This window comes from Hipposideros armiger, unplaced genomic scaffold (assembly GCF_001890085.2).
Source record: "Hipposideros armiger isolate ML-2016 unplaced genomic scaffold, ASM189008v1 scaffold_960, whole genome shotgun sequence".
Classification (NCBI taxonomy): domain Eukaryota; kingdom Metazoa; phylum Chordata; class Mammalia; order Chiroptera; family Hipposideridae; genus Hipposideros; species Hipposideros armiger.
This window is the reverse complement of record NW_017732310.1, coordinates 448,752-473,356: the sequence shown is the minus strand read 5'-3', so window position 1 is coordinate 473,356 and position 24,605 is coordinate 448,752. Positions and strand designations below refer to the sequence as shown.

The window sequence follows — 24,605 nt, the reverse complement described above, 5'->3', positions numbered from 1 at the left end:
TTTTTTGGAAGTCGTCTCTTGGTCTCTGTTTCTACTAAAAATCTGGTTCAATAATTCAGCTCAGTCCTTCCTATCCTACTAGCTTTGATTTGGTTGGGATGAAGGAGGATAGGCCACTGAAACTATTCTATACCTCTTCATCTATTTGATGTTTTTAAGGCAATGGAAAATAATTGAAATAATTTAACAGTTGAAAGAGTCCCCCAGGTGTTATTCTTTAGAAATGGCTGTTCTTTCTTTTCTTTTTTTTTTTTTTCCCACCACTGGTGCATGAATAGCCTCAGTGGGATTGAGACAGCATTCATTAACTGTTCCTATAAATAATTAAAACTGTGATTAATAACCAACAATAACCAGACACAGCAGTGATTATACTTTATATCCCTTGTCTTAGATGCTTATCTATTAATGACCTTGGATAATGACAATATCTAGATATCTATAGCCAAATGCAATTGTATGGTGGTGCCTCTTGTATTTTGAACTACCTCTAGTTCTTGATTCTGCAGCAATATAAGTAGGGAATGGTGACAAAAGAGCCTTTCCTTAAATAAGTGCCAGATAAGTGAGGCAAAGTGCTAATTAGACCTCTCAATCAAGCTCAAATGTTCTTCATAATAATGTTGACTGTTTACTGGCTACTTAGGGCACGCCATGTGCTGTTATCTCATTAAAACATTAGAACAGCTCTGTGTAAGGTTTTATTTTATTCATTTTGGAGGGCATGGGGGGAGAACATGGAGGCATCATGAGCTCACACACCCTATAAGGGTCAGTGAGGGATCAAACAGCACCCATTGGACTTAAAAGCTCATGTTCATAAACACTGAGCCTTATTAGTCTATACAAAGCGTGCGTTCATGATATTTTGAAAGATGTAGAAGAAAGAGTAGTGGCCTGGCAACAAAGGGCACCAGGGTTCTAGTCTTACTGACAACCACAAAATAGATGTGCGGCCTTGAACAGTCCTCTAGCCAATCCTGTTTCTTCAAACGACGACCACTGCTTTTTAAATATGCCTACCTTTATAGGGTTTCCAGAGGATTAAATAAAATACCACAGTGATTTGTAAACTGTAGAACACTCTAAAAATATCAACTGTTTTATTAATAGTATGTGCATAAATATTCATATAGAGAAATGAATTTCATTTTCAGGGTAATTTCAGCCACACTTGGAAAAAACTATCATTGGACAATCACTAGTAATGCAAGCAGACACATTTCAAATACTGAAGGATTCTCTTTCTTAGCAGGGCCTGGCAAACAAAAGCAGTTGCATTTTTCCTTCTAGAAATATGCTGACCTCCTATGGTTTAGTTCATATTGGTGTGAATTTCAGTTTTTTATCATAATAAGTTTCATGCCCGTTTCCAAGATTAATGCAAATATAGTCTTCTTTTGAATCAATAGTGACAACTTGTATCTTCTTCTGATCATTCACAACTGATTTGTTTTATTTTTTCCCCCCACGGGTTATGTATGTTCTGTTTCACATTCATTTTGAATACAAGAGGTGGTGAAAATTCTCTTTCATACTAATTCCCATTCTTTTGGAACACCCTGAAAGTGGTAGTGCTTTCTTTATGAATAACAATGTGTAACATATTTGAATCTTTGCTACATTAATGTCCTTTAATGAATGCTAAGTTAACAAATCTGAGCAATGCCATAAGATGTTGATATCATTAATAAAGTTGCTCACTAACAACCTTAAATCATATTAAAAATTGTTATCAAATGTATATTTAATAGAGTGAAAATGAGATCTGGTTAGGAAACTAGAATTCGGGATTAAAAGAAAACTAAATAAACATTATTACAAATGAACTAGTATTTAAAATATTATAATAGGGAATCAAATTCTCCTATTGTGTAAATTATTCCTAGTAGAATGGGGTAGAAAAATTTATACAGTTGACCTTTGATGCAGTTATTAAGGCTGTCCCCCCGCCCCCCCCCATGCAGTCCAAAATCTGCATGTAACTTTGAGTCCCAGAAAACTTAAGTTGTCCCTTGGTATCTTCAGGGAATTGGCTCCAGGACTCCTCGCAGATACCAAAGTCTGTGGATGTTCTCAAGTCATCTATATAAAAGGATGTAGATCAATGTATACTATAAAGAAATCTCTTATATCAGCCATTCAACATTTTGAAATTGTAAGTTCAAACTGTATTGCTGTGAAAGGTCTAAACAACATCTGTGTGGTAATTTATAAGAATAGTATTTCTACATGGAGAACTGGAAATGTTGAACAACTGATATTTTGAGTGAGTCCATAAAGAATTTCACATGAAGTGTTTAACTGCAAGATGATTGGCGAAGATGCAGACTGTCATTATATACTGAGGGTCACCAAACTTTCTGCAAAGGAGCAGACAGTAATTATTTTAGGCTTTGTAGGCCATATTGTCTCTATCACAATTCAACTATTCAACTCTGTTTACTATAGCATGAAAGCAGCTATAAACAAAGCTATAAACAAATGAGCATGACTGTATTTCAATAAAACTTTATTTGTTAAAACAAACAGCAGGTTGTTTTTGACATATGGGCCATCACTTATCAACCCTTGCTGTCTACCATATCAAAAACATACAAAATTTTTCAGATATTCCATAAGCCATTGGGCTATTTAGCAGAAGTTAATATATTTATCTTCATTTACCTTGTCATTCTTCCTCTGATCTTATGTTTACCAAATCTTCAGAACTACCCTTTGAAGACCTTACAATTGATACTGAAATATTTCAGTTTCATTTTTAATCACCAATGAATGACTATGTCAGTTCTAAACAGAGTGAAGGTGGGGTTGATTGAAAAGACCAAGGGCAATTGCTCCAGGTGTATATACTGCTTGGAATGTGGTCCTGTAGTACTTCAATAACTATTTGATTAATAAACTAATTTGATATTGCTTTTTATTCCTCTAGGGAATCATACCCCAATAGCTAACCTCCTTTTAATCTTTATTATATCTTCATCCTTCTCTTTCACTGGGTTATTTTCTTTAAGCATGGCCAGACCTTCCTTAGCCTAAAAGTAGCTTTACATTGTCAAACTACCAGGCTGTCCCCTTACCTGCTTTCTTTCTTTCTTTTTTTTTTTTTAAGATTTTATTGGAGAATTGGGGGAGGGAACAGCATTGGGGAATCGGGAAAGGGGAACAGACAAGTTGCTGTCCTTTTGTTTTTCAGTGTAGTTGTGGAGGATGTCGCTTCACTGGCCCATGTTGGTATTATCATTGCGCTCTTCCCGGGTGAGGCAGATCGGTCACCGGCGTCTGGGGCATCTGGATGGCTGCTCATGACGGCTCTTGGCAGCTCACGAAAGCTCATGTCCACTGCTGGCCAGCCCCACTGCAGACTACGCCATCGTCAGTGACTCACAGCAGCCCAGCTCCAGGTTGAGCTGTTGTTCAGCATCTTAACTGTAGAGGGCACAGCGTCACTGGCCCTCATGTGGGATCTAAACTGGGGCCCTGCTGCTCAGAGCTTGTGCTCCCCAAGCCAACTCTTAACCAATGAGCCACTCGTCCAACCCACCTCACCTGCTTTTTACCATACATTTCTTGTTGCTCAATTATTGAGAATTGTATTCTGTCCAATACAGTGGGCTTCTGTTTCCAGAAGGCCCCAGATGAAGGACTAACCTCAATTCTCATGTCTTTCCCTCAGTCCTTCTCTTCCTTGACCTCATTCTTCTGTTGACCAGCATCTTACATGACACTGCTCACTGGTTCTCTATCTCTTCCTGAACCTGTTGCCTCACACCCTCTACTTTTTTTTTTACTTCCATGCAAATCATCTTCCCAGTCTCTATTCTCGGTCTACATTTATTTTCTCTCTATACTTTCAAGTTCAGTGATCTTATCTACACTACCAGTTTCATCTTCAGCCCTATTCAATTAATCCCTAAATCTGTATCTTCAGCCTTACTTTTTACTGTTATAAACCAATATTTTCCATCACTAGATAATCTCAAAGCCGACAGGCCCCCAAACTAACCCAATGCCTTTTCTCTAAAACCATTCCCAATTTTCTGTTCCCAGTATTGGTACTTTCTAGTTACTAAGACTTTGATGGTCTTGGATTTTTTTCTCTTCTCCATCCCTACATCCAGTTGGTAGCCAGGGCTGATTGAGTCTACCTCTGTAACGTTTCTCTCACTGATTTTCCTTGATCTTTTTCGATTTTCTTTGTTTCTTCCACAATTCAGGGTCCTTGTCACCAGTGTCCTTCCAACTTATCTTTTGTTGTTTATGTTTCATTAATCTACTCATGAATCTTCACGTATCTTTACCTATTATATCCCAGTTTCTGTCAACATCTTAGTCAAAATTATTCTCAGATTCCTGGTTAGTAAAATTAAGTTCAACCTATTTAGTATGTGTACGACATTGAAAACTCCCCACAAATATAGCTTCAATCTATCATTTCAACTTTCTCTTTTATATTTAAAGCAACACACCCTAGGTTATTCACTGCTATTCCAGAACAGTCTTTAATCGACCAGTTCTGTAACTTTTCTAATAATTTCCCCACATATCTTTCTCTGAAATCATATCCATTGTTCATGGTCAAATGTCTGACATTTTATTCAGAAGAAGAAATCTCTCCCTCTCTTTTGTATGAACTTATATAGTTCCCTTTTTTTTATTTCTTAATGAAGCCATCTATTTTACATGATGTTACTAATCTGTGCCCATGATATTATCCCTCATCTAGACTATACATCTTCTCACGGTTAAGGTGTCTTACTTATTTTATCAATTGTTTATTGATAAAAACAATTATATTAGTAAGAGTTTGATAAATATTTGTTAATTCCAAATTAATGCAATTTCCAGCTGTGAACTATTTATTCCCAGGAAGCATGTCTGTAAAGGCTTACTTGAAAAGAAAGGGTATAGGCAAACATAACTCATCAATTGGTTCAGTCAGTCTAAGCATGAAGACTATTGTGGGTCACACTAGATCCCATAAGGAATTCATGAGAAAAAGGTAAAAAGCACAATTTCTGACATTTAGAGGCTTATAATATAAAAGACAAAACAAGTAGCTAAATTTTTAAACACTAGCCAAAGGTAATGAACCCTTTTGAATTTACAACAAAAATGAAAGAAATATAGATTCCATTTTACCTTTATCTGGCCTTTCTCACATGGCTCACTGCACACAGATCTGATGATGGTGCTTTTCTTGGACCACACTTCATCATCATCCATTTTTAATTCTCCATTGTCCCAGCTTCCAACATTGATATAATCAAAATAATCTTTTCCCATTTCCTTGAAATTCATTATTTCATACCTTAGGAACAAGAATATAATAGTTATTCAGCTAAGAATATAAAACTTCAGCTATGAAAAAGCAATTGATTTTATTCCCAATGTATCTACTGTCATATTAGTGACAATGGAATTTTCTGTGACATTACACCAGTAATAACAAAAAAAACCTGTGTGTTTCACTTTCTCTTCAGAGACCATTAAAAAAAAAACCAACACCAAGCTCATATCTGAAATAAAAAATAATCCCATGTGAGAAGGTGAGTTGACCTTAGCAGGATGAAAGACAGTTTTGAAATAACTTCAAGAAGTTGAAACAAGTAGTATTGTTAGGCTTCTAAAAAAGATAAAAAGGTTTTCCTTTCCACTTAAGTAAAATAAAATTTTGCTTTTCTAACCAAGTGAAAAATTTGGTAAATCTTTAATCTTGTCTTCAGCTTTAGGGAATGTGGGGGTATAGGGCCTGATTTTATGTTTCTTATTTTACCCTGTATCAATGACTAACTTCATAGTATAAAGATACTTTCAGGAGTGATACTTAAAATAAGCATGAAATTATACTTTTTGCCACTGTGTTATACACCTGAAACTAATTTAAAAATAAAATAAAATTAAATTAAAATTAAAAAAAAACAAATAAAAAATAAAATAAGTATGAAAATAGCTTCTAAAGCACTTCATGCAATGTAAAAATGCTGGGAAATACTAGCACTTTGCAAGTTCTCAGCCTTGTTTTAGCTGTTATTCTTATTTTTAGTATGGGATAGAATATAAAGAGGGAAAATGAATGTGTATATTTAGAAGATTTTTCTTATATGTAAGGACATTTCCAGAGAAGCATTTCTGAAATAATTTTTTCATTTGAGGACGTTGGATGAGAAGCAACATCACTATGTCAATTCCTGTTACATACCTGTAGGTACCTGTCTTAGGTACACAATGTTTTCACATAGTATCTTATGATTTCACCTCCCAGGATTTATAGGATTGGCAGATGGGCTCTTATAAATACCTCCTGAAACCTTCCATGCTCCATATAGTTAGCTATGTGGTAACATGGATGGGAAACTTTCTAGCTTTTGGGTTCAAGTGACCAGATTACCATATAATCAGACCAATCCTCAGTACAGAATGCTAAGAACAAACCTAACATCAGTCTGTTTGGACCTACATTGTAAAATAACACCGTTCTGTTTTCACTCCCAATGACGTTTTTTACTGTAGTGTCTTTTTCATAATATTAACTGTTAAGTTTTGTTAGCTGTTCAGTGGCTTAAGGATTATCCTACAGTGTTTTATTTGTAGTTTGTAACAACTCTGAGTAGCTGTCTTAATTCTACTTCTAAACCCAAAGCACCAATCTATATGATACAAAGCCAAGTCCAACACTTTTCCACTCTGTCAGTTACCTCGTGGCTACTAAGTTTACTATGAGTTGAAGAAAAAGAACTCATGTATTATTTCATTGACTATTTTAAATACATGGGCTTCTATGTCTTCAAAAGATCACTCTCTGTGAGTAAATAACCTTTGAACATTCTAGGCTGGGAGGAAGAAAGAAATGGTGATTTTAGGAGGCTTCTGTCTTTGCTGAGATATCTCTTTCTTTGAGGGCTTCATTTCTCATCCCCAAATGCGCCATCAGTCCCATCTCTACCAATTCTTAACTCTGACAAGATCTAGAGCCCAAACTGTTAACAGACAATGGTAATGAAGCTGGTTGAAGTGAATGATATGACCAGATTGAAGAGAATGCAAGTGGCAGAGCCAAGACCTCATATAAGCCTTTAGACTGGAAGTCTGCTGTTTGTTCTTCTCTATTAGACTGATCCAAATACTGCAAATCTACTCAATAGAGTTAAGAGATTAATTTTACATTGTTTATTGTAGAGGTCTGAACTACTCTACATTTTAAGGCTCTTATTGCTATATCCATACCTTTTTTTGTTTAATATAGGAAAAATGGTAAAAAGTGAAGTGACCTAGCTTTTGAAAAGTAAACTCACCCCAATACATTTTAATAAAAAATAAAAAATAAAATAAATTCTCTGCCTCTTCCATTTGCCTCTTTCTTAACTGGTCACAATTTTGAGTTGAAATATCCTGAAAAAATTTTAAAATAAATTTTAACTATTGTTTGAAAAAAAAATCTAAAATATACTTTAACTAAAAGAAAAAACAATAAGTTCTATTAAAACATAAATAGAAACTAGAGGAAGGCAGGGTTCAGTTGGTGGAAATAAAGAACTTTCTAAGTGGTTATAACTTTTTTGAAAATTAGAGCAGGCTTCCTCAGAAATAATGGGGTCCTCCTTACACAAGGGGCTAAAGCAAGATTGTCGCCCGGGGAACTGAAACATCATTTTGGTGAATGGGACTATGGAGAGTACTGGATTTGTATGGCTCCTCAGGTCCTCTCAGTCTATAACTCTGATTCTAAGGTGCTTTTTTTTTTAAAAGAGTTTAATTCTTAAATATGTGATAAATTGTCTGTTGGTCAACCTAACGGGCACTCCAAGCACTGTCCAAGCAACAAAATAATTATAATTATCTATGCCTTTCAGGTTGGATAATCATGGATTAAAGAGAGACCACAGACCACAGAATCGGTTTGACCAAAAACTTCAAAGGTAACTAATAATGAAACCCTTTTCTACCATATATATGACCATTTCAAATGTTATATAAGGAAAATGAAAAAATGTAAGTTAAATTCTTATTTGACGATTATGCCTGAGATTTGTATAGTGTACTTGTTCTGTTACTAATTAAGTAAGTAACCTAGAGTATGCCTTTTCCTTTCTCTGAAACTTAGTTTTCTCTGCAAGAAAGTTAGGAAGTTGAAACAGATTATCTCTGTGGTCCTTCCATGGACAAACCCACTTTTTAAGAATCCATGAGCAAACCAGCGAAGTATCTGCAAATTTCTAGTATTCTAGACGTGTTTTATATTTGTCACATCTGTTTTTGTCCATCTGTTCCTTGTTTCCTGTCTTCTTTTGGGTTAATCATTTTTTTATTTTATTTTAAATATTCCTCTATTGGGTCTTTAACTATCCCTCTTGTATTAAAATTGTAGTGGTTTCTTAAGGGATTGCAGTATGCATTCTTAATTTATCTTATTCTCTACTTAAAGTTAATGCTGTGTCACTTAATATAAAACATAAGAACCTTGCCCCTATATAATTCTATACTCCCTTCCTTCATGTTAAATATTTTACATCCACATGCAGCCCCACAATATAATGTTAAAGGTTTTGCTTTAAGTAGTCAGTTGTACTTGGTCTGACCTGACTCTCCATGTTCCCTCTGTCCAGTTGTGGTCAGTCCCAGGCAATGGCCAGGCCCCTGAAACCTTAGTTTTCAAGAAAATTTCTATACTAGGGGTCAGAAAACTTTTGCTCTCAAGGGGCAGTCAATATGTTAGGCTTTGTGAGACTGGCTGTTGAAACGACTCAACATTGCTAGTGTCATATGAAAGCAGCCATGGACAGTATATAAATTAATGAGTGTCAGTGTGTTCCAGTCAAACCTTATTTACAAAGACAGCAGACCCAGTCTGGCATGCAGACCATAGTTTACTGACCTTGATCCACACCATTGGTGGTAAACAACAAAGGTCCATATTTTTCATCTATAATTCTGAAATCCTCAGAGCTATGATAGCCATAGTTTTGGTGTGTTTTTTTTTGTAACTCACTTAGCAGTGGAACATGACCCAATATGAACTTATCTAATGACACAACTTAACCCACTGTGTCATGAGGCTATTTATAGTCTATTTATCATACTTAGTGTGAATATTCATGTTTTTTTTCTGTAGAACTATCATGTGTTGATTAGGAAGTGCTATCCCACAGCATGCTGGGGGCATTATATGACCGTATAATGTTTTGTATATTCAAAAATTGTGAATTCTGTAACACACCTGACACTAAGGTTTTTCATGAAAGAACCGCAGAATGGTAGTGCTTTAATTAGATGGAAGGTTTAAAAACCAATGATTATAATTTACTCTCCAACAATCTATAAGTGTTTGTGTCTGAGTGAGTTGCTGCCTCTCCCAGCTTCCTCTGCTTAGGCTCTTCTATACCTCTGGCATTTTAAGGGAACACGTGACCACCCCTGGCTTCTCTGGTTCACTGCTCAGTTTGGAATATCTTTGATCCAGCAGAGCCATAAATTTTATACCACAGAAATAAAAACGTAACGCTTACAAATACATTTCTCAGGAACTACTGACTTTTTTTATTGTGATTTTGGTTGATTAATTGGCAGGCCGTTGTATACAGTTAGGTGCTGAAGCTCAGGAGACTGAGTACGGATCATGACTATCATGTATTAGACTGTGTCTTTGGGCAACTCATTTAAGCTTTGTAAGCCTCAGTTTGTAAAGAGCTGGAAAAGAGAATAATAATATTACTTCCCTCATAGTTTGACTCAGAACACACACTCAATAAATGTTAGTTATATTTACTTTGTAAATATAACTGGGTTAGTTGGGAAAAGGAAAAGCTGCAAACCACCTTTTCCTGAGTCTGGTTCATACCCTCAGAAGCCAATTCTGGCCATTTATTAATGGGTTAATATAATAGCTAGCCTTAGTAGTGCATGGAAAATCTCAAAACAACTGAATTTCCAGAAATTGTTTGCAAAATGGTTATGTATATTGTCGTTGAGAGAATATCTATAATTTTATCTGAGTCTTAAAGAGATTCATATTCCAACAAAGGTTAAGAACCAATGCACTAAATTTACCCCATTACAGCATATTTGGAGGATTATGAATGAGATAGTGATGTTCTGTCTGATTCATTAAGGTTTCCCATTGGTAGAACTAAGCCATCTGAGACATTTCTTCACCATCTGGTTTGTGGAACTGGCGTGGGTACATTACATTAAAACTCTTTGAATTGGTGAAGCTGCAATCATCAAAGTCTGTGAACAGTTCCAAGCTGTTGTCAGAACTCTAGGGATGCATATAGGAATAATAAATCCATGTGTAGACAACACAGCGTAGGCCTTGACCTAAGCCCAAAGACAGAGCTCACTGGTTCACCAGTCCTAAGAAGCCTTACAACAAATGCCTAGTCTTCTTTGACCCTGGAGAAATGCCTGTATATTTACCTGCACCCACACCCCCCTGCAATGAATATACTGAATAGCCCAAAATTAGAAAACAGCATATGAAAAGTCAGCTTATTTTGGCAAAGAGTCTGCCTGGAGCAATATTCTTCACATTTCTAGAATAGAGAAAATGTTCAGCTTTCCTCTCAGCTGCATGAGTTGAAACTAGCTATAACTTAGAAGTCCAGCTTGTAAGATGGTAACAGCTGCATCAGGGATAAACTCCAGCTCACCTCAGGGGTATGGAAACAAGCTAAACCAAGGTGGCTGGTGCAATGTGTAGGCATATCAGATGTGAGACATGGAGGGACTCGTGAAACCATTTGGCATTGTCAACTGCAAACACAGTATAAAGTCACCCTCTCCAAGCACAGGTGCCAAATGTAAGCTGTTGCTGGAAGAGTACTTGGGATTTCACAGTGGGAGACCAAAGGACCCTGATTGTTCTGAAGCAAGGCAGAGTGAAGACCCAGCCCTGCTACAACTCAGAGTATCATTTCAATGACATTATCCCTCAAAGAGTGAAAGTTCCATGTATAAAGTCACTTAAGAATAGGGAGTATGAAATAGATGTAAATTCTGATAAGTTCTAGGTACCTAATGACTTTCTCTGGAGGCTGACCTATAATTACAAGTAAGCTCATATTTCTCAGGCTCCTCTCTGTAAAAAATGAGATGTGAAATTTCAGAGAAAAATCCCATTTAATCCTTGAGGAGGGAGAAAGTGCTCCAGTTGGAAGATAATAAGATAAAATATGACTTATAACTCATTGTAGGTACAGCAAACAATATATATAACAGCACCTCATCCCTACTTCTGGATTACCATAAATTGAATTGTTCCTGTTTCAGAATAGATCTATGACCCAAGGGGGAGATCAGAGCACAGGGAATAACATGGCAAATACATGCAGAGAGCCCACAGAGGTGGCTTGTGATTAGCTATGATAATGTGAGGCTTTTGCCTCTAAGTTTACATCTCTGAAATGTGGGAATGATTCCAAGACCATATTCTGGACAGGAGCATTAATACCTTTCCCTGGCCACAGGAAATAGGGCTTTCCCTCTCTGCCTTTGCTCACTTTGTGGCATCAGAGCTAGTCAAACATGTTCAGGATGCCTAGATAACCACACAGGAGAGAAACGGGCCCCTCAGGATCCAGAGATAGCTGTTGTTCAGGCTCTATTTTCTAGAGGAGAATTATAACAATACCTTCCTGGAGAGTCTCCATTCTCATCAAATAGGATCATATCTCCAGAAACCCCCGTAAAATTGGTTTTCATCAGGGAGTCCAAAAGTTTCTGTCCGTCGATAGGCTTCATTGCATCGCAGAGGCCTGCGTAGCCCGGGCAGAGGGCCGTCTGCATGTTGTGGAGCCCATAGGCCATGGAATAGATCGCATTGATCACAAATCCCATTTTGGAATCTTGAACGTGATGTGTTCTCAGAGTCAGAGAACCTGTTGGGAAACACATTAGGGATTAAGTTTGAGGTTTAGTTCTACTGTAGCTACATCCATTGATTCTGAATAATTAGAGAATGCAGTGGAGCGATTTATTAGAGTTAGAACGAGTCAATCCTAAGATACAGGAGCTAATATAGTATGCCCAATATAATATAATTGTCTTCTATTTCCAGTTTTGTTTTGTTTTTTCCTCATAACCCTGAAGAAGGACCTGAATCCCCAACAGTACTAATATGCACTTACCCCGTTACCAAATTCTGGGGATGGATGCATGTTAGCTTTGGATTTCTCTACCACAAAATCTTAAGGATAGATTAATATCTCTTGTACTCAGTTGTGATAATACACCTCTGTGGTTTAGAAATCCTCAACAAACCTCCAGTTTCCAAACTATTAAGTCCTCTCAGCCTAGCAAACTAGATCCTCCATTATCTTGCCTCAACTTACCTATTTAGAGTTATCATCCACCACTTCCAACCTCAAAGCATATGCTCTCCATCAACTGGCCTATTTGGAAATTCTGAAATATAACATTTAAACTCCATTAACTCATTAACTAATTCAATAAATGTTTATTGGAGGCTGAGTATACATAAATCTGCATGGTGGATGATCTAGGAAAAACACAAAGATAAATTGGACATGGGTTCTGCCCTTCAGAAGAAAGTTGTTCAATAATAGAGGTAAATTATGTAGCTATAAGTAAAAGGTACAAGATGATAAATCTGTAATACATGTGGAGTTAAAATCTATAGAGGCCCAAAGAGGGAGGTCCCTTCCAATGAAGGGCTCTTGGAAAGTTTCATTCAAGAACTAACATTCGTTATGGGTTATTGATTCAACAAATATGGAGTGAGTGCCACTTCCTTCTGATAGCTCTCAGAACTTGCTGGGAGTGGGAACATAATGTTGAACAGATAGACATGATTTTCACTCTCATTTATTTAGAGTCTAGAGGCCAGATGAGCATCTGGCTTGATAAATGCTGAGGCAGGACTGAGTCAGAAGCGGCACCAGACCCAGGGGCTCACTGACATTGACCATTAGGGTTGAGTGTCAGCTGGATGAAGACTGTGTTTGTTGTGGGGAGAGTGTTCCAAGCATGTTGGAAGGTTCACAGTTGAGAGTGTGCTGTGATGGGGGAATTTTAAGAAGACTGAAGTGGCCAGAATATGGAGCGGGAGGTAGGAGAATGGGAAGAACTGAAGTAGTAGAGGAAGACAGGACTGATTAAACCACTTTAAGTTTGCTATCTTTATTATAAGAGCATGGGGATCCTTTGTAATATTTAAACTAGGAAGGAACCTGTTCAGATTTCTATTTCAGAAAGACCAATCTATCTGGCTACAGTGTGGAGAAAAAAAATTAAAGGACTGTAGGAATAGAGTCAAGAAGACTCACTAATAGGCAATGCAATGATCCCAGTGACAGATGAAAATGGCCTGCCTTAGGGTAGAGGCCATCGTTAAGGGAAGAAATGTTTAGGAGATGGAATCTACTACCAGCTCCAGCAATTGAAGAACGGAGAGGATTGAGCCATACAAGAAGAGCATGATAATAGGTGAAGGGAACGTCTGAGGTGAAGACAGAGTTTGTCATGTGGGGAAAAGATATTTTTTAGGAGGGATAAAAAGGAACTTTACAAAGACAGCATGGTTCTTGATGACATTTTACACTATAGAGGTATATTGTCCCTTTCTTGATTGCCCAAATGCTGACACTTTAAATTTACCTGAGCAGAGAGGCTCTTTAGGAAAACCAGCTTGGTTCATCGTGACATAAATATAAGATGGGGGATCCTGTTTCTGTCTCAAGACTAGACACTGGACTCAGGCCACTTCCCAACCAAACGTTACAATGTCCTTTTATACACAAACCATCCATACTTCCACAATTCACTGCTGAAAACTCCATTCCCTTAGGTGCTAAGTCAAATACTTTGGAGTCACTTTTGACTCCTCTCTTTCCTTCGGAACTTCTCAACTCTTACTGGATCTATTGTTAAACATACCAGAATTAAAGTACATCAATCTGCTTCTGCCAGGTTCAAGCTATATCATCTCCTGTTTGGATTACAGCAATAATCTTTTAACTGATCTCCTTTCTACCTCTGTCCATCCTCCTTTGATTCCAGCTGATTTTTAACACAATAGCCAGAAAAACTCCCTTAAAATGTGTCAGATCGTGACACTCCTCTGATCAAACTTTCCAGTGGCTTATTGCGGAAACTAAACACCAAGCCCTTGCACAGACCATCAAAGACACACAGGGGTTTGCCTCCTGGTGCCTCACCTGTATCCTTCTGACTCCATTCCTAATACTCTTCATTTAAATTCTCTCTCTCTAGCCACGCTGACCTCCTCTCTGATCCTCAAACATGCCAGGTGTACTCATGCCTCCAGGCCCTTGTGCTTGCTCTTCCTTCTGCCTGGAATGCTCTGCCTCAGACATCTACAGAACCTGTTCCCTCCCCAACGCAGGTCTCTACTCAAACATTGTCCTATCTGTGAGATGTTCTCTGGATATCCTGTCTGAATCACATCTCCACCCCACTCCTCCCACATACTCCTTATCTCCTTTCCCAACATTATTTTTCTCCTTCCTGCCATCTAAAATACTATATATTTTATATATTTGTCTTGTTTATTGTCTGTCTCACATACCCACTAATATGTAAACTCTTGAGAGGACAGGGATTATTTTGTTTTGTTCGCTACTCAGTGCCTCGAACAGTGCCTGGCACAAAGTGGGTCCTCAATAAATATTTGTTAAATGAATGAAAGAACTAGCCCCTCTCATGAGACTATCCCTTCTGTTTTATTCTCCTCCCTGACCTTACTAATGCTAACCCTATCTATTGTTAAAGGTTCCAAAAGCACTTCTTTCACAAAGACCACCATGACTGCAGACACTAAAATTAACCTTGCCCTTCCAAACTCCCTATTACTTTCTATGTGCCTCCCTCAGGCACCACGTACACCATACTACAGAAATGTGGGCATACTTAGTGGAAGCAGAATTTAAAACACCCAGTACACAAGTCAATGCATTTCCTACCTTCCCCCCATTTAACTCCCTAAGTAGAGGCAGTTACTCACCTGATCGATTCTATTTCCAGAAAACTGACTAGGCGGTGGCAATCTTTGAGACCATCTCATGTGCATGACCTTGAGCTTAAACCATGTATTGTAACTCAGCTTCCAAACCCATTATCAGGATTCAGCAAGGGGTGCTTTTGTGGCTATTAAACAGGTGGTAGTTTGATTGTCATTCTTTTTTTCCTCTTATGAAAAGAATAGGGAGATCTGGGTTTAAATTCTGCTTTACATCTTCCTAGCTTTGTGACTTGGACACAAGTTACTTAAATTCTTAGATTCGGTTTATCTTGTAAGGGTGATGTAAGAATTAAATGTTATAGGGAAGTCATGAGTACCTAGCACAGACCCTGGCACAAGTTAGATGCTTCATAAATAGTAACTATATTGAAATATAAATCATAATAACCTTTATTTTGTATGTTTTGTGGTCAAGACTTAGGAGAACAAAAAGCAAGTCAAAGATCTCATCTGATGTGATGCTCAATAGCTCTGAGGCAGTCATCTATCAGGTTCCCTTCCTGATTTTTCTTTATGCTTTGTCTACAATAGACAGTAACTGGGATAAAGGCAAAATTTGAGCCTTATTCATTTGCAAATCAAATCACAGTACTTAGGGCGTGGTCACTGTACTGCTTGTTGAATTGAATGAGGACAAGAATGAAAATTTGCATTTGTTTGTCACTTCTCAAAATAATGTTTGTGTGTATCGGTGATGTGCATGAATGCTGTATCCAAACTGTAGAGATAAAGAAACTGAGATGGAGACAGGTAAATTAGTTTTCCCGGGGCAAACCAGTAGTTAAAATCAGGAGGTGGTAAACAATTTTTACCCCCAGAATAAGAACCTTTTTGGTGTGTGATATTACTTTTCACTGGAAATGGGCACTCCCTGAACAACATACTGCATTACCTTTTAAAAATATTCTAATTAAGATATAAAGTCAGGGAAAACTGGTAACAAGATTGGATCGTTCCTGGAAAGTGCTAGGTTTCTGTTCCCTCAGATAGCGCCTGTTGTACCTGTGCAAGACCTGGGCCCTGGAATATACAGCAGAATCTGACCGACGATAGCAAGTGCTTGAAAACCAAAGGACACACATGTTTGTGCACAGTCCATTGAATCATTGTTATTATTGAACATCTGGGAACAACTGGCCTATATGGATGGTATTAAGGTCTTATAGAACTTCCAAGTGACTATCCGCCCTTGTGACTCAAAGACTCCTAATGATTGCAAATTAAAACAAACAAACAAAAAAACAAACTGCTAAAGAAACTAATGGAACTTTAGCCTTCGTAATTTCTCAAGTTATTTTGAAGCATGCACACATACTATTGTGCATCTTTTCTACTTATTAATTTGTATGTGTCTAGGCTGCACCTTCACTCAGAAATTGTCTGTGATCCTCCTCTAATTCAGAATGAAGGTTTTGCTCTGTTCTCTTACAGCACTGGTGCTGATGTTTATCCTACATTAAATATCCTAGACCAGGGGTCGGCAAACTTTTGAGAAGGAAGAGCTGCCAGGGGTCAGCAAACTACGGTTCGCAAACCACATGCAGCTCTTTAGGTACATACATGTGGCTCTGAAGTAAAATTGAAAATGAAAATAAAACTATCATAGTTTCATTCATAAAATTTTTAAAGGATATTATTCACATGATGGTGATTATGTAAAAATATATTTATGGCTCTTGAATAATTTTTTAATTGTTGTGAGGGACAGGATTGGCTCTTCCAGGGTTCAGCAAACTTTTGAGATGGAACGTACCCAAAGAGCCACATGTGGCTCGCAAGCCACAGTTTGCTGACCCCTGCCTTATACAGGAATTGCCTATTTACATAGCTGTCTCTAGACTTAAGGCTGTGCTTTGTTCTCCTGTAGTGCTGGAGGTGACCTGTGGCTGGTTACTAGTACACCACAGGCTCCCTAAGGACAAAGAGTCTGTGTGGTTCACAGAGGTAGCCCTTGTGCCTAGCACAGCATCTGACACATCATTAGCACTGTTAATGTGTATTAAGTACATGAATGAGGCCTGATGGATAACAGGATGTCTCAAAGGTGTCACCCAATACCAGGTCTGGTCTTCAGATTGTCAAATCGGTTTACCAGAGCAACTGTTCCTTTGTAGAATGACACACAACTAAAGAACAATGCCAATTTACAACAGGATCTTTCAGGGGGACCAGACAGTCCCATAAAGAAAGCTTGTATGCTTTTAATATAGGGAAGTGGCATGAGGATTATTTTTGCAGAACTAGGAACTAAGAGGTTGGATTCCAAGCCTGCTGCCAACGTGCTCCAAGACACAGAGCTCAGGCAGACATGCATCAATGACACAAAGCAGTCTCTCCTAGACTGACACAGAGCAATCTCTCCCTAGAAAATGGAGAGATTCCATTAGGACCATTCCTGCAGTTAAGCCCATGGCAAATTAAACAGAGGTTGTGCTTTACAAGAGTTAAAAACCAACCTGCCCCTATTCTTCTAGCATCTTACTGAAGTTAGAGATAAACTCACCCTTGTTCTTCTGTCCTCCTCCCCCCACACCAATGAAGTTTCCATGGAAGCGGGAAACATATAAACTCTAGCCCCGGGGATGGAGGGGGTCTCTCTTCCATTAGTGATCAGAGACCGCCTCTCTGTCTGAGAGATGGCCCTTCTCTTCTTAACTTACTCTCTGCTACATAAACTTACTTTTTCTTTAAACTCTATACTGGCTCATGTTTTAATTCTTTCCTATGTGAAGCCAAGAGCCCTCTTTTCCTGTAACACTTTCACCATCTAATGAAACTACATGGGAAAAATTCTGGTCTAGTCAAGATGGAGTAAGCACTCTTCACCCTGTTCCCACTGAATGCAGCTAAAAACCCTGGGTGTAGTGACTGGAGCTGCTTTGTGAGGAGTCTGAATAAATGGTAACAGGAAACCAGGATTCAGAAGACCACTGGATCTTTTTCCTTCAGTACCGCCAGTCCTGGACTCAAAGGCAGCCCAAAACATGAATGGAACTATGAAAACCAGGTCTAGGTGCAGGAACAAACTGCTCCAAGAGAAGCCCTCTATTTCTGCTCTTCATGTCAGGGAGGGTGGGAGAAATTTCATTTTTGTTTGTGTTCGTTTTCCCATGCAAGCCCCCAGGCACCCCTGCAGAGGGGGCGGTGGCAAAGACAATGGTGGCCAGGCAAACACCTGTAAGTCTTAGCGTGGGGACCCTTCTCTATGGAACTGCATCGCAAGGGTATGGAGAAACTCCCTGTTGCTCTCTTCCTTTCTCTAGACTCGCCCCATCTGGCTCCCATGGCAATCCAGTTGAAGGAGCAGGAAGTGTGGGGCACAGGTAGAAACCAAAGCCTAGATTTTTACCCAGAGGACAAGGAGAAGAAAGGGAGAGGCTGGGAGCTGAAATGTGTCAGGCAGACTCTGGAGAGCGTGATCCCTCAAGATTGAATAAGAACTCCTCCTAGGAACCCCCCGCCCACCACCACCACCCCCGCCCCCCGCACTGAGTTGTGCAGGCATGGGTTTGACCCTAGTCAGCGGACCAAAGTTTTGAGAAGTGAACTATGGGATAAAACACTGCCTAGGGGCAACACTGGCCACTCAGTGAAGGAAACTCAGAGTTTCCTATGCAGGAAACTCTGCTGGCATGGCAGAGGCTTTGAGAACCGCACTGACAATGGAACCATAGCCCTCAGAAGGCAGGCGCGAACTTGCAGTCTGAAGCTAAGCAGGATGATTCCCTGTTTCTTTCTTTTTTTAAAAAAATTAATATTTTCTATAAGGTAACATTATAGCTGAAATGTCCAGACTCATGAGATGACACCTAGAATAAGGGGACTGTCTATGATCCCTTGGGAGTGCTGTAAGGGTCACACCACCTTTTACTGATCTTTTGTCTACATTTCCAAGCTCCCTACTCTCCTTTGATTGACAAGCTTTCTTTCGATGTCTTAATAAAACTCAGAGTTATATTCAGTTCCTTTGTTCTTGCTGCTTAGGCCCTAGAGAGAAATTCTGGCTCATTAGTTCATTTATTTGTTGACTCATTCAGAGATTAATTAAGTTATTTCTTAAACAGACATTTAGTGAGTCCTTACTGTATGTCAGAGTCTGTGCTGGATGCTGGTGATAGAATCATGAATAACATGGTATTGCTCTCCTCAAAAAATAGCATGGAAGTTTCAGCGATAGGAGTTGGTGGAGGCCCAGTTTTACCTGATGGGGCAAATTTTAAAGTCCTGAGTGCTCCAAATAAAAGGGTTCATTTTAGCCAGACTTCTTTTCTTATCCACTAAGCAAGCAGCAGGAAAGAGACAGCATGCTACTGAGTTGGCATGTTAATGCAAGGAAGAACTGGACTTCATTCAGCCGTATTTACTTTGTTCAAGGATGATATTTTTAGGGTCCACTATGGGCCAGGCCCAACGAAGGTAGGAGGACTTGTGCCAACTCCAACCTCCCCGCTGCTCTCAGGCTGGACCTGCCTCACAGCAGCCTGCAGAGAGGAAATGGGAGAGGGAAGGATAGATGTTCCCTCTGTTTCTGGATCCCTGATTTAGCACACTTAACGCGCAATCCTAATATTACTATCGCCACATCAAATCAGAAGACTCCAAAAAGATGAGCAGAAACGGAATCCTCCCATCTGTGATGACAATTTAATGTTACAGCACTCGAAGCACATTTTAAAATTCATCTAGGGAACTGGAACTTTGAAGGTTAGTAGCTGTTAAGCAAAGCGAAATCAGACTGTCTTAACAAGGTAGAATCAGAGAATGTCTGAGAGACAAGACACTTAAGAAAGCATGGAGTCTAGAAGTTGTAGAAAGGAAACCCTTGGGCTGAATTCCTTTGTTCTTGTTTGGCCTAAATGCTGTATTGTGGAAGTTTCACATAAAAAAATCTAGCTTTGTAGACTCCCTTGAAAAAATCAGATGTTACAATTCTGGCTTCACATTCTCACGTGGAAAATGCTGACCTGTTTCTGTCTTTTACCCCTTTGGGCCCCGTACTCATCTGAGATTGGGACCTCCTAATCTGGTCCAATAGACTCATTTTATAGCTGAGGAACGTAAGGCCAAGAGCAGGAAAAGAATTTCCCTAAAGTCATAACTTTGGTTAGTGGCAGCTGGCCCGAGACCCCTTGTGTCCAAACTCTTGGGTTAGTGCTATTTTCATACAGGAGGTAAAAGAAACCATAATTTAGTGTTGTTTTCAGCAAGTTAACTCATGACCAGAGAGTAATGAAACTGGCAACAGATTATTTTTTTAAAAGTCCCCAGTTAATTCTCTGTGTTAGCCTTTATGCTAGATACTAAACACGTTCAGATTGTCCTCATTATTTCGCCTCCACCTACCAGTAGGGAATAGATACTAAAGGAAAGCAGGCTGTACAGTAAGGGATTCAAGTATTTTCTAGGAAGGAAATTATAAATCTGGAAAATGCCATTGGATAACAGGCTGTAACATTGCAATGAAAAAAACTGCAGTGAAACAAATTCTCCCGACTCATTTATTTTCTGAGTCTACTCATTCCTTATGGATATGGCAAATGGATTCCAGTTATGCTCAGTGGATGACACCATAATTTGTTTCCTGCCATGACAGAAGGGCAGAGCATCCCCCAAGCCAGAATTAATCTTTTGCCATTACGTGCTCCCACAGAAATGTGTTTATACCTCTATTATAACACGTAATTCTTTCTGCCAAGCATCAGAATTATCTATGTGCGTGTCTGTGCCCACCGCAGGCTATAAGCATCTTGAAAGCTAAAACTGACTTGTTTACATTGTATCCTCCACAGTTCCTAACCCTGTCATAGATCGATCACGCCATTCCTTTATTTAACATTTACTAAGCACCTATTTTGTGCAAAAGCCTTTAAACATACTATGAGATTCAGAGATTAGTTTGGAATAGATAGTCGGCTCTATGCAGACTGGGCCCACCTTGATCTTGCTTATTATTGTATTTCCAGCACCCAGAATAGTGGTCAACATTGTCAATAATATATTGGTGGGCCATATGAATAATGGATGAATGTGAATAGACTTAATGTATGGAGCTTAATAGATAGTGGCCCAGGCAGGGAAATTAATGTTATAATGAAGATACTGGTAGCTTCTGGGGAGCATCGGTTGAGATAACATAAAGGACCAGTTATGTGATCTAGGGCTTGGACAGAGACTAGTGATGTCACAAAGGAAAGATTAGTCTATGAAAGGGCTGAAGTGACAGATGACATCATATAAATCATTCATCCCCTTTCTTCTTAATACTACACGTGCCTATTCTGCGTCAGGAAGCACAGCCACACTGGGAACCCAGAGCTGTATCTGTACGCCTAGAGAGACACCCGTTTCTAACATCGGCAGTGACTCCCATTTATAATTGTGCCCGAAATACAGGCAGTTGACCTCTAAATGCTGATATTGAAATGCAAATGATCGCAGTAGCTGCAGAAAGAAGATGTCTTCAGGGAGCTACAGAAACTCAACAGGGATTGTACACTCCTATGTGCAGAATGCCAAATTTTAAATTTAAGTGATTCACTATTAACAGCCCGTTGGCAGCCCTCTGATGGATGTGTTATTTCAGCTAGTGTATCTCTTTCATTCACATTACAGTATTTTGAGGAACTTCCATATGGTGTGTAAAAGAAGGAATTCCACCGGGATATGCAGGCTGGTGGTTATGATATTTAGAGTATGTGGCAAAAAGCCATAGCATTACATTCTCTTTACTATACTCAAACCAAACTCCTAGACCAGACCTTTCCTACTTGGCTCTGTCTGTCCATCTGAATTGCCACTATTCTTTTCCATTTTAACTGTGTTTCATAATATTTCCTGAAGATGTGGCTTTCCCATCTTTATCTGATGAGCTTACTATCATATTTTAAAATGCACTGTAATGGTCACTTTCCTGGGAAGCCTTGCTAGAGTTTCCCAGGTACGATTGAATAATTCTTTTTTCAGAGCTTCTGCATTTGGAAAACAAGGAAGATAATACCTTGTACAATTGTGAGAATTAGAGACAATACATATAGAGGCCCTGCACCAGGTACTAAATAACTAGAAACCCTTGCGGTTGTTGTACGTCTAGTTCAATTTGCATACAAGATTAGTCTTAAATTAGTCTAAGATATGTATAAAATTAGCACTCCCCACCTTTCTATGCTTTTGTATTCACAAATTGTTTCAGAGTTTATGCTTCTGATAAGAAGTGATGCTAAAAATTTAAGTTCCATTAAGACTTTTACTTTTAATTAAAAATAACAAGCATGCTAAATGAAAACCCCCATCTCATATAATAGGCACTGTAATTGAAATGAAATAGAAAATTGAAAAAAATGAATTACATTGCAATGTATAAACTTCCTGCAAAGAATCCAACCACAGAATGTGGGGTTCACAGATTTGTACACATGGAAGATTAATTATCATGTGTAATACAAGGGATTTGATTAGGGTAGAAAAGTCGTTGTAAAATGATAGACATTGGGCCATTTTTATTTAAAAAAGTCTCTATGAAGCTCCATGTTTTGAGTGTGCCCGTTACTGCACTACCAGGACAAGCTCCTTTACTATAGATATTACTTAAAAATCACAATAATGTCACTTTCAACCATGACAATGATTATTTTCTATAAACCATTTTATTTTGAAATATTTCAAAGGCCATCATTGGAAGGAAAGAGATAGGAGAAGAAAGTATCCCACAGATGCCAGAATCTACGTGAGTTACATTCGTTTAACTCTTTTGGCAAACATATCAGCTAAGCACTATATTTGACCTTTGTTTAGATGAGAAAATTGGGGCTCAGAGAGTTAACATGCCAATGGCATAAAGCTCAAACATAGTAAAGTGGAATTTCAGACTCAGTTCAACTGGCTCCATAGACTAACCTTTCTGTACCAGTATTTCCCCTAACTTCTTGTAAACATAAGAAAGTCACTTTTGCACATGATGTTTTGTGTCACTTGGAAATGAGAGTAATCATCCTTACTAACTTCTGAGGGGAGCACGTGAGGAACAAATGGGATATTATACGTAAAAATTGCTGATTAATAGCAACACGTAATATTTACCGAGAGATTACTGTTATTCTAATTTAGCCATCACAAAAGCTCTGTGAGTAGATACTATCATTAGCATCATTTTATATATATATATATATATATATATATATATATATATATATATATGGAAACTGAGGTACATATATGTTAAACAACTTTTCTAAGGACAAATGGATTGAAAACACATGACATTGTAAAGCATTACGAGTATCTGAACTGAACACTCTTCAAATACTAGCACTATATTAACATAGAGAATCATGGAGGGATATAATAAAGGAACCATTCTTTGAGACATTAACTTTCTTATCTCCTAGGCTCAGGTCCAACTTAACTCTAATCCCCCGAGCATGAGATAGATACAACACACCCTAGGTCTTTTCCAGTGGACTGGTATTTTAATACCATGTGTTAAAGTCAAAACCCAATAACGTGTAAACTGCTAAACTAAATTTCCTTGAGACTACTCAGTGAGAGGCTGACTGATTTTTCCTGCTTTACATCATCCTGAAAACTTCCAAATTGGGTTCAATGGTGGCTCAATGTTAGCAGCTGGACCAGTACTTACTAATTATTTGAGTTCCAATTCAACTATTAATTTTTTTATAAAAATGACTAGTTTAGTTGTATCTAGTGTTCCATGGGTTTGTTTTGTGTTAACAGAAGGCATCACAATATAATAAAAAGAGAATTTTAGAGGCTTGGATTCAAATTTTAGCCCTTTATATGTCCTTGCCTGGGCAATCAGTAAACTTCATCGAGCCTTAGTTTGCTCATCTGTAAAATAACAACTATAATAATATCTAAGGACCGAGAGAGCAAGTGAATGAAAGAGCAAGAGGAAAACTTGAACCATTTCCAATTATAATAATTTAATATTAATATTTTATAACCTATAGATCTGAAAGTCCGTTATACCAGTTCTCCAAAGAAATCTGTGAACTGGTTCATCAGGCCAGACATCTACCTACAGTGAAGCAATTCAGAACTGAGACATTACTGTCCTTTGAAAAAAATTCTTGCTCCTTAGGTCTAATCTCTAGAGGTCAAGGTGAGACCTACTCTTGGTTATATTAACTGTGGCCCCTCTGTAGATGTTTCTGCTCTGTGTCAGAAATACTTCTCTTCCCTACATAGTCCCTAGAATGGATCCATTTTTTAAAAATCACAGTGGAAAGCCATGGAGTTAAAAAAATGAAACGATTCACAAAGACATTTTAACTGTATACAATCTCTTATCTAAAAAGAACATTTTCTAAAATATCAAGTTTAAAAAGAAGTAATAAAGATAAGCAACTGCTTAAATACACAGTTCACCTTAGCACTGTGAATATGCATTGATTTTATTATACAACAAATTGAACTTTGAGCCCTTTGATTCATGGAGTCACCAACTCAGCACAAGGCTCAGACTGCACGCTGGTGGGAACTCCAAGGGGAAGGACACCTGTCATTTTAATGAACATATAATATACATTCCTTTATTCTTTCAACAAATATTTATTGAACACCAGTTATATGCCAGAGCTGTTTAGCCAGA

The 24,605-nt window shown here is 38.3% G+C and overlaps 1 protein-coding gene across 1 annotated transcript in view; it reads right to left on the bottom strand.

The window, feature by feature from the left end:
- GRM5 (glutamate metabotropic receptor 5) overlaps positions 1-24,605 on the bottom strand; it is a 506,006-nt gene that overhangs the window by 89,772 nt on the left and 391,629 nt on the right. Inside the window, 2 exon segments of the mRNA XM_019630869.1 lie at positions 5,109-5,311; positions 11,630-11,876. Coding sequence (XP_019486414.1) covers positions 5,109-5,311; positions 11,630-11,876 — 450 coding nt within the window.